Source organism: Argentina silus (assembly GCF_951799395.1).
Source record: "Argentina silus genome assembly, chromosome: 10".
Lineage (NCBI taxonomy): Eukaryota > Metazoa > Chordata > Actinopteri > Argentiniformes > Argentinidae > Argentina > Argentina silus.
The window spans coordinates 13,445,631-13,457,673 of NC_139664.1; the positions used below are offsets into that span (position 1 = coordinate 13,445,631).

General features: G+C 44.3%; 1 protein-coding gene across 1 annotated transcript in view; it reads right to left on the bottom strand.

Moving 5' to 3' along the window:
- Positions 1 to 551: 551 nt before the first annotated feature.
- cdkal1 (CDK5 regulatory subunit associated protein 1-like 1) overlaps positions 552 to 12,043 on the bottom strand; it is a 282,148-nt gene continuing 270,656 nt past the window's right edge. The window contains exon 15 of the mRNA XM_083678910.1: positions 552 to 1,381. Coding sequence (XP_083535036.1) covers positions 1,223 to 1,381 — 159 coding nt within the window. The 3' untranslated portion in view covers positions 552 to 1,222. The remainder of the gene's footprint in view (positions 1,382 to 12,043) is intronic.

Here is a 12,043-nt window from a genome sequence, read left to right on the forward strand (position 1 = left end):
CTCGGTGAATGCTAGGTAAACTAGTGACCTTCATTTGTGACTCACTTAAAAATACATGCATATACTGTACTTACTTACAAGCATAACATTTACAAAGTGAAATATTCAAATTTCGTATCTGAAAAATGCTGTATTCCTGCTTCACATGATGATTGATGAAACATGTTTAAAAAGCATCAAGAGTGAATGTAGAATGATATACTACTACTATGACTACACTATTCCCTGTACAAAACAAGCCCAAAGTCACACATCCTTCTCTCACAATAAAAAGGTGGGGGTGGGGGTCTTCACCATAACGGCAGACAGAAGTATAAAACATGGAGAAGCTTCAATAACAAGGGGATGAGGGTTGTCATTCCATTGGGTTTCCTGAGTGACAAAATACTGCCTAAAAACATCACACATTCCATCAACAAAGGCACTGTATTTCTGCTAAATTAAGCATGTTGGAACATACACTCAGACATACAGTACACATATACAGGCTGATAGAGACACATGTGCCTGTGCAACACAACACATTCGTTGGCCCATGTATTATTAACTGGCTGGATGAGCTCCCATTGCACACAAATACTGAACTCCAAACGGACAGACAAATACAGGCCCTGCCTGCTCCGTCAGCCACTGCCTGGTGAGAGGAACATTCCGCAAATATTACCCAGGAGACAGTGAGATTGCATGGAGTTTTCATTTATTAAGGTTGCTTTATGCTGCGAACAAAGATGAGGAAAAGTCTGTCAGTCAGCACCTAGGCCAAACAATAAGACACCTGGGCAGGAAAATGAAACACTGCTGAGATAAAAATGAATAGAATCCAATGCCAGTGTCATGCTGTCCATGTACAAAGAGGTCGGACATTAAAAACAGAAATACAAATGAGAGAACATTTGGGGCAAAAATCCTTTAAAACACACAGATATTCCACTCCTTCCGCAGACACAGAGAGACAAATTCATTACCAAAATATCCTGTCTCCATGTGTCTGCATCATTGTGGTTGAAAAAAATAAATACTTTTAATCTGCCACTTTTAATCAAGAGTATCATACATGTCTTTGAACTACACCGTCTCCACTCCTCTCAACTCCCATGCAGTCTGCAGAATGAATCAGTCTTTGTCAAAGACAGAAATGTCCTATAGGCTGAACTACTGTATGTGTAAAGTGTAGGACACATCCACAGCCCTCTACGCAGGCCCATCTGCTAGTCTCCCAGTCTCAGTGAAGTTTCTCCAGAGTGAAGGCCACTATGAGAGCCACTATAGCCAAGCCCACAGACAGCAGCTTGAGGCCTTCTCCGTCCAGACACCATGAACGACTCAGCAGGCCTGATGAGACAGGTCCATGGATGCCATTCTGCAAGGGGGTCATCAGTTCCTGTACAGAGACACAAAATATGGGGGAAAAGGGTTAAATTACAGAGTACAAGTGAGTGATTATCTGCGGCGAGTTCCGCTTTGCGTACCTCAAACAGTGGCGGTGGAGAATTTTCTACCCTCCCTCCTTCATCTGGGTCTTTAAGTATCTGATTATCAGCTGATAACTTTGAAAGGCCTGTATAGTAGGGTTGAGTCAGTAGTAGATCTGTAGCAGGGGAGGCTGGTCCATCCTCGATTTTTATTTTTATTTATTTTTTTAAATACGTTTTTAGAGCATTTCTGTTTTATTGGGATAGAGACAGTAGAGACTGACAGGAAGGATGGGAGAGAGAGGAGGGATGACATCGAACCAGGAACCTCCATCCTCGATTTCTACTTCCACCAGCCTCGCCTGAGTAGATGTGACAAAGGCACGAGGAAAGACAGAGCTTCCCAGGAACTACTCCCTCCACACTACACTCTCCATTCCAAAAAGCTTGGGAGAGGATCACCAGCACTGTTGGTGATGTTAACCAAGGCCTCACATAAAGTGCTCAAGTCAGTCTACACAGACAGTCCACTCTGAACCTTGTGTCCCTGTTTAGTTGATATGTGAGATCACATACACCTTGCTCAGTGGACCTGCAGAGAGAATTCAGCTTGGTATCGACTTAGGGGGATTTACAAAGATAAGAGGACACAAAATCCAAAGACGTACTAATGCCATTCTGTTGCCAAGCCAGTGAGCAGGGGGGCAATCGGACAGGCAAGGCATCATCCATCACCATCATCACCATCCCCCTGACATAGAAATGATACATTGTCTGTACGCTGGGAGATGGCCTGAGATTAAAGACTAGGTTATACGACCCAGACTCTGAGGATCAAATGGCCATAATTGTGGGTCCAGTCTGTCCTAATGTGTAGGGACATTAAAGCGTCATCTATAATGGAAGGCAGTAACAGAGAGATGTCTCCCACCAGGATAGAGAAGACAGCCAACCCAATCATATGATCATTTACGGGAGAAGGGGAGATATGCATAGCCATTAAAAATAGAGGATCAATTTGAATGACCGTTTGATGAGTTTGATATTTCAACTCCCCAATGATGGTAATTGGCATTTCTATTGGCTGGTAATGTAGATGTGCATCACAATATTGAGTTTTGTTGATAGGAACGGATTACCTATATTTCCATTACCTGCATGAGACTACTCTTCATAAAGTTCAGTGCTGACAACTATGCAATATTTAATTTTCTTTTCATTTTTTTTTCCCAGGTTGAAAAACCCACTCTGTCCTGCAAGCATCACCTTAGAGACCCTCTATTTCATTAAAGACCATGACTGGGAGATACCGCAAATCCATTGAACTGGCTTTTGAACACCGAGATTAACCTTTTTGATAGCCATAAGTAACATTCTATCTCAGACCCCGGTGTGTGCTTGGCGAGAAATGCTGTCTTCCATAATCCAACATCAGCTCTGAAGGACTTTCAAGATTTGGTGAGTTTCTGAGTCTCCCTCATCTAATCTAATCTCTTTCTCTGTCTGTCTGTCTGTCTGTCTGTCTGTCTCTTGACTTCTCTCTTCTCTCTGGTGTCTGCTCTTTCATGCCTAATGCCTTTTATCCCTGGCGCTCTCCCTTGGCCCTGGCCGCCCCCTCCCGGTTGTCTGCCATCTGCAGCTGCTGTAATTGATAGAGCTCAGAGGGTCCTCCTCGCTCTGGGTGTGCCCCCCTACCCCACTGCACCCCTCACTGCCTCCCCTCCATGCCTCGCTCGCTGGAGGAACCTGTCGAGATGGGAACACTTGTCTTGATCACTCATATCAAAGGGAGATCCGTAAGACCTGTCTTGCTGTGCCTGGAATAAAAGAGGGGGGAACAGGGAGAGAAATTGGGGTTTCACACCATCACTCTTCTAAAATAGAATGACCTGGGATAGTAGTTGGGGATGAAATTAGTGTCCCTTTAGGTGGGTGTATCACTTGTATAATGACTGATGTCTGATGGAGCGTTAAATAGAAGTGACAGCATTGAAAAGGCTGAGGCTGGGTGGCATAACTGTACCCGACTGTAATAACTGTAAATCACATATTGTAGTCACTTTGTTATACATTCGCCCACCTGTCCTCGAATCCAATCAAGCCACCCTCATGAAATTGTATTTCTGCTGTGTTTATAACTACACAATATCCGGCATACATTAAGCAAAGAAAGTGTGATAGATCTTAAGTGTTCATGACTTCATCCACACTACTTAGAGAACGAGTGGGAGGCGTGTGTGCGTGGGTATTTCAAAAGAGAGGGCTATGGTTACAGAGTCACCTCCCACAGACGCCTACTGACGCTCTAAGGCTATAGGCTCATTTACCCTGCTTCCCCCTGGGAACATACTCCACCAGTGTCATTCTGCTGTGAACAACAGTATATCCTCTCTTTACCCCCCCCCCACACACACACAGTTATGACACACTCTTTTCTTGTCCAGGGTGTTTGTGAATGGACATCTGTTAGCCGGAACAATGTGAGATATGTAATACCGCTTTCGTGACACACTCATGGCCACTAACGGGAAGCACAGAAAAAAAAGTTTTACTGAAAGGCTAAAGAGCGACCACGTTAGACTCTGCCTTAAGACTAAAATGTGCTTCTGTGTTTCTTCGGCATCCCAAGATATACAGCAGGCAGTAGGGTGATGACTACAAAGACATATCTTAACTATACTAGACACACAGGCCACAGTAAAGAGTGGGTTCTTATGCTTTTCACCCCTTTAAAAAAGAGAACTGAGGCACATAACAAGGTTAGAACATATTTTTTACATTAGGGTATCTTATTTCACAATCATAAAAGGAGAGTGTATTTGAGTCTGCATTCCAAGTGCAATGATAGCATAATAGAACAACGGGGGGCTAGTTTGATGAATAATGTAATCCTAGGGGCTGCTCTGCTCTGCTCATAACAATGTATGAAGCCAACACAAGGTTGGACATAACTAATGTAAAACACTTCAGAGGGTCTGCCTGCGCTGTAGGAGAGCAGAGGAGAACACTGGGAAGCTCGCTGGAGCAGATTAAAACTTCTGGAGTTTTTTCTGGAGATTCTGGAGAATGTCTTAACGCTGCTGCTGCGGCTGCTGCTCTACTTAGGGCGAATTGCAATTCAACACAATCGTTTGCCACCTGCCAGGTTCTAGGCAGGGCCCGTGAAGCAGGCTCTGAATACAGGTGGTATAATGTCTCCCTGCAGTTTGCAACTAAGCCCCCGAAAATCGCCCGTGTGCCGCTTTCCCCGAGAAATCCTCAACCCCTCTTCTCTTTTCATTAAATAATCTGCAGAGAGCGAAAAGAAACTAATTGGGAGATAATATTTAAGAATTCCATCCGTTCAGCAGCCTCTCTGTGGAGCAGGGGCTTCTGGGAGAGGGGCCCTCCTGGCAGCTTTGTGCGTGTTCTGGGGGGGGGGGGGGGTGACAAGGGGGCCCAATGTTCCCCTCGGAGGATCAGCCAAACACTCAGAGGGCATAACCTAGTTCCTCTGCCACCAGCCGCGGAGGCAGGAAGCAGGAGCAGGGCAGGGTGCAACAGAGAGCTCCCAAAAAGCCAGAGACTAAGGTGATCAACTGATATGGTTGTGGAATCCTGAATGTGAGTTCCCCTTCTCAAACCCTCTCTATAAACCATATGTCTGTGTCTCTCTCTCTCTTTCTTTACTCCTCTCTTATCTTTCTACCAATATACCCTCTGTGTTCTGGCCTTGTGAGGAATGTGAGGCAAGCTTGTGTCTCAGACCAAGACGCCTCATTGATCCCTGTCTGGTCAACACTCACACAGAGGCTAAACCCAAAGTCAGGCATGCGTGCACATACACAGACACGCAGAAGCACACACACACACACACACACACACACACACACACAAACACAAACACAGACATGCACGTGCGCACACACGTGCACGACACACACACACAGGGGGGTCTGTTGATACCCAGCCATGTCAAGCTCCAGACTAGTCACAGAAGCAGCCGGAGCAGAGGTTAAGTGCTCAAGGACACGAGATTCTCCCTGCTGCTGATGCAATACCATTGGACACTGTCTAGCTGTGGGTGTTAATCCACAAACATGTCTTGCTATGCAAAGTCCTGCAATGGCTTGTCTGAAATCTCACCATGGGTGCAACAGCAGGCCAAACACATTTAGATAAACAGATTTATTTCAGTGAGAGAAGGAACCATCAAACTGACCCCTAACTCAGCAGTTTGTGATGCAAACATGGCAAGAGGTACAGTACATTTACTTCATTTGAAAAATATTGTTGCATTGGAAAGATACTGTGTATCTACTTCCATCCAATTCAAGGTTTATGGGGAACCATCTCCAATTTGGGTTCCAAATCTGTAAATATATAAAAATAAATAGTACACCCTGTTTCTAAAACGATTATGGAGTGAGTCCCATACCAGTGTTTATCACATGAACTGAAATGTGACGCCCTCTGTGCCATGAGATCTGAGCAGACATAGCATTGCTGCTTCACAAATCCTCCTGTAAAAATTCCTCTCTGGCTACAAAGCCGGGCATCAGGGCACATTGCAATATCTCCCAGCGTGCATATTAAAACCCTGCCCTTCACAGGACAGGGATACCCATTGTGCACAGTAAAGCTGCTCCGAGAAACCACACATTGACCCCCTGACCCTTGCACTTTCCCTTCCTGTCACCTGTGGTCATAAATCACAAGGCTCCATTCACAGCACAGTCACAGTCACCCTGAACGAACAGTGCAACAATACACACACAATGCTACATTTTATGTATTATATGATACATATACAGCACACATTTCTCACATGATACAAGCCTGTTGTCACTTGCAGCATCATGACAGGAAACTGAATTGTTACTGTGGTAACAGTGGTGGACAAAGCCACATAATAACTTCTGGGAGTCGGGCAAAGACTTTCTATGGGGTTTAATCGGTCAATGATCAAGAGCAAAAGCAAAAGCACTGTAACATGACAGCGCCCGCTCTAGCTGTATCTCTCCCTCTGTCTCTCTCTCTTCCCTCCAGTGAAATACCTTCACACTAACACTACGGTCATAATCAAGTTACAGTTGCACAACACAGCGTTCTGCCTGCTAGCTAAGCTTTGATTCCCTACAGCATTGATGTTTTTCATGCTATCCTCTTTCACCTGCAATCTCTTAACGGAGGAGAGGGGATGTCACTTGTCACCTGAGCTGTGGAGCTGGCTTTCAGCACGTGTCTTGTCCATGGGCCGCAGGATGAGGCAGGGTGGCTCTGACTAACCCTTTCCGCACATGGCAGCACCGCCTAGGTCCGTGTGCCTCCATGTGACCTCTCTGAGGTGCCTCAGTCTAGGAGAATGGTGGATTGAGTCACTGCAGTGTTCTCTTTAGCCTGGTCTGTTGTTACAGTAACTCAAGCCAACCTCCAGTGCAGTGGTCTGTGGATATGCGTGATCAATATCACAGAGGAGAGCAGAGAGCCCGGAGGCTATAGGGTGGGGCGATAGAAAGTGATATCCAGCTTAGCCATGAACAGATCACAGCAAGAACACCTTGTAGGTGAAATGAAGAAAAACTCCATCAAAGGAAACATTGCAAAAAAGCTGATGCTTTCCATAAAGAAAGCCAGCCAATAACTGTACAATTAAAAAATAAATTATTTCAGTAGGACTAGATGCACATTCAATTACTTTGGCAATGAGCTTAACATTCCATTGTACAGATTGTTTTTGTTTGACTTAAGTGGTTGTATATTGCGAATCAAGTATAAACATCCCAAAATAATACTGTTGAGAGGGTAGTAAAATGTGGGGGAAAATAAGGGAAACTTTGGATGACTCACATCATGTACAAATCTCAGACTGATAAATTATGAGTTTGGGAAACTCTATTAATAAAATAGTAATAAAGGACCAATGAAAATGTTTTATAACTTGGCATCAGTGTTTAGAGACATAAAACGTTCAGCCAATATTTGTGTTTAGCTAGTCTTAAAATAATAAAGACGGCAAAATAGATGCACAAAAAACTCTAAACCGACGTCCTGTGTTACTTACTGTTACTGTTCCTTATTTATGGTTTGAATAATGTAATTCATGTTGCAAAAACAAAATCAAAGCCAATCTTCAGTTTTAATGAGCGTTTTTACAACAAATATATGCATAACGCAATGTTAAAGTAATAAACGTTAAGAGTTGCATCTCAAAACGTCAGTTGTAAACCTACATTGTTTTATGGCCATAAAAAAGTGGATAACATCAGATTAAAAAATAAACCAGATGAGAGTACAGCAGCCTCCCATAGCGCCTGGGGCTGGTGGAGAGGGAGGCGGGGGAGGTCTGTCAGGCAGACTGGGGGGATGTGGGCCTGTGTGTGTGTGTGTGTGTGAGGGTGTCTCTGGGCGTCCAGTGCCCACCCGCCTGCCTGTCTGCCTGTCTCCCAGGAGCCCTGGGTCCGTATGAGGCATGATGCAAAGGGCCGGCAATCCCACCCTAGTGGAGTGGGTAAACACGCGCTTTGCAATTAACTGCCTCAGCGTTTTAATCCCCAATTCCAGGTGTTTGGGGATGCTGCCGGTGAATTATTAAAGCATCATCACCGCTATGAATAAATTCAGAGCCGCGGCGGCGGGAGGCGCACTGCAAGACACTTTTTAATGGCAATTCGATTTTTCATCGCGGCGTGTTGTTGACATACATAATGCAGGCGTATTATTGTGTTTCGGCAACCTCCGAGGTCGCGCCTGTATCGATGGGTGGCATCTCACAGCACCAGATCACCCCGGAAAAAAAACCTTGAAAGGCATCAACAGACAGAGCCCGATCATTTATAGGCAGGAGGAGCAATGCAGGAGGGGAGACTGGGTGAGGTTTGCCAATTTGATGCAGGCAGAATTCAGTAGTTCTTTCATTTGCCATCACTGGTTGGAGAGGCTTCTTGTATTTTTTCTCTCTCTCTCTCTTCCTCTGAAAATCCTGCTTCAAATCCTTATTTTTGAATAGAGCTGATTATTTGGAGGTGCACTTGCTGTGGCACCTCACAGTGCAGGCGCTCACATTTGTACTGTAAGTGTGCTCACAACAGCCTTTCTTCCCTTTCAGTGGGGTAATGCCTCAGTGCAGACAGCGTAATGAGTCCTTTGGTTGGGCACAATGGGAAAAGCACTTTCTATCAAGGTGAATGTGGAGGCCAGGAGCAGGAGCAGAGAGGAGGAGAGTAGAGGAGGAGAGAGATGTTGTGTGCCTCAAAAGGACACACAACGCTCAGGCTTCCTCAGAACCCTCTGTTCTTTTCACCAAATGAAGAACTAAAACATCACACCATCTTAATCAAATGTTTCACAATAACGGCAAAAAGAAAGAAAGCATACGGTCATAAACAAACCCTCAATAGAAGAAAAAAATATATCACCTCATTTATGACAGAAAGAGCATTCTATCCATGGCAACATAGGGTGCTTTTTCAGTACACAAAGTGTGTACAGTATTAGTGTAATAAACAAATAGTGTGTATTAGAACCTCTTCCATAGGACTATTCTAGCCCTTAGCCCTGGTGTACAGTATTCTGCAAAAGACCTTGAATCCTACAGTCTACAAAGGCGAGGGTAGCAGCTGTGTGCTTCCATACAGTATGCATGTAAGGGACTGGCTGTATTCTGTGTGACAAGAGAGTTAGCAGCTTCCCATATTGGTTAGCCACTAAACAAACCCATCACAGTCCCTACTGGGTCACGGAGGTCAATCACTCTGCAGTTTCATTGGTTTGCTGCTCCTCAGCCTCCTCCAGGTGCTGACCACATCAAACGTATACCCAGGGCCAATGGTGGAACAGTAAATTATTGACATGCCTTGATTTATTTTTGCACAACCAGCCAATGCTGTCTTGAATTGTGCTATTGAAAGCACAAGTTTGCTGCTCTTAACAACAGAGTAGATGGCATCCTAAAGAGACTGACAAAATCAACATATTTGTTCCCTCATTCAGAGGGGAAAGCACTTGGAAACTGTACAATTCTTGTATGATAAATAAGAGATATTCAGTAATGAGTTGCAATTAATACCACTGACCCCTCAATTATAATCTGATCTCGCATGGTGGTTAGTAAACAATATAATAAGCCTTTGTGAGAAAGCACACACCCGAGACAACCCCGCTTAAACACACACACACATACACATACACATACACACACACACACACACACACACACACACACACACACACACACACACACACACACACACACACACACACACACAGGGAGCCTTAAATGATCCATTCTAGGACGACACCCTCAGGCCTTGTGCAATTCATTCCCCTTCAGCCTCCCAGTCCCCCACACGCACATGGTCCAGGGAGAGTGTGTTTAGATCTTATGCAAACAGTCTGTGGCTGTTTGTGTGTTTACATGGTACACTAAAATTAGGCTCCTGCTTCATTTCACACTCGCTGCAGTTTGACAGCAGTTACTAATTGACCAAGACTGTGAAAGCCAAGGTCGTTGCTGGGTTGAGAACAGGACACAGTGATGTCATACTGGTCAACTGCCGGAGGGGTTAATGGTCTCAAACAAACCAATGGTCTCAAACCAACCAGAACCAGGGAAATTCTACAAAGACAAGATCAGGTACAGATACAATAGTCTTGTGAGAATGACAAGAAGTGAAAATACAGTGCCTTGCATAAGTATAAGCTCTATACTTTGAGGGTATTTTTGTACATATTGGTTTCACCATTTAGAAATGACAACACTTTTTATACATTTATAAACACTAAAAATGGCCGTTTTCACGAACATAAGACATGGACCTCAACCACATGTCCTCTGGGAGTAACCTTTAGAGACTGTAGAGTGTGCATATCAATCTGTCTACTGGTCCTCTCTCTTCTCTGGGCGTAAAAGCAATATCACAAAGCCACTCATCCAGAAACATGAAGGACCATCCCACTAAACTACGTTTCCAATGGTTTGGAAATAAGAAGAAAGTGAATACCATTAGCTTGTCCAGATCCCCAAAATCCTGTTGCATTTCAAATCGGTATGTATGGTATGGTATCTGCAATCATGGCCCACTATAGGCTGAAATTATAGACCTCCTCACACACTAAAGTACATGTCTACCTAGGTGGTAGTCATGCTTTCCATGTCTCAGAGACCTGAGTGGGGTCCAATTGAAGCCTCGTCCTCACTCATCAAGGGGCTGATGACAGCTTCCTGTGTTCTTCCCACATGAGGGAAGGCCTGAGAAACAGCCAGAGAAATACACTGCACCCAATTGGCTGCTTATTTTCGGGGCCAATCATTTCAGTCACTTAGGGCCAATGAGGTGTTTATGAACTTTATCTCTCGACAACATGAAAATCAAGGTCAGGCCTTCTGACAGGCTAATTTCCATAGACAGTTTGAAGAAAGAGAAATAGAAATGAAATAAAAGATGGATATAGGGCATACATGAGTGTAAGAGATAAGTGCATGCAGGTCCATTTAGGTGCAGTGTTATGACTTCCTCTTGTACATTGTTTGTGTGAGTGTAGAGGCTGAATGTGTATAATGGATTTCTATGATGAAAGTGGTTGACGCTCCCACAGAAGTGGGTGCTAATGGCATTTTGTAGGACATATAATTGCAGTGAAAACCAAGTGCATTGTGTCATCCTGATAAACAGCTGCAGTTTTGCATAGATGTGGAACCCTACTCTGGAGCTAAAGAGCTTCGCCTAAGAGGCATCAACAGCTTGTTTTACGGGGATAGTATTTGTGGAATGCATTACAATAGGTGGATGCTGGCGGTACGTCAACCGAGCAAGTGGAAATGTCGTTCTAATGAATGCCAAGACATGCCAGGAGGACTCCTCACACTGTCCACACACTGTTCTCTCTGAGGTGAAATTGAGTACGCTAGTGTGTAAACACTTGATTCAACAGTAGGCTAATCAGGTAATGTAACAGTTAAAGGCTTACAAGTGGCAAGGTTCCCACAACTTGGCCACCAGAGGGGTGTGATTTTGAGGCAGAGGGTGTGATTTTCCAAGTGTGTAAAGTCTGAAATGCCTATTTGGTGAGATACTCGTGCACCTTTTCAAAATGGGAATATCAAATGGTGGAAAGTGAGCCAGAAGTGCGTAAAGGGTGCTGAGCAGAAGGAAATGAGAATGGACGCCTATGCCTTTAAATGTCCCTCCACCTGCTTCCAGTCCAACTCTGTGAAATTTAATTTCATTAAGTGAGCTGAAGGACTATCAGACGGCCATCTCACTAACTGCACCCCCCATTCCCCTTTAAAACAAAACAACAGAAATTATGTAAATCGTATTAATGGCCTTCCACAGACTATTCTCTATTATGAGTGAGAGAAAGAGAGAAAGAGAGAGAGAGAGAGTGAGTGAGTGAGGGTTCTCGATGAGCAATTTGGAAATTATACGGCTGGCTAAACTGTCACTATTTTTCTTCCGTATGTTAATCTGCGGCTCAGTGTTATTTTTCAGAGGAGCACCTCTGAACATTTGTACTGCAGGAAAGGACATCAAATGATGCTCAGAAATGTGATACACATTTTAATTTCACACTCCATCAGCTTTTACAGCCAGGCTTTGGCAGAACATAAAGAAAGGCTCTGGCAGCCGGCCATATTCACCAACGCACAA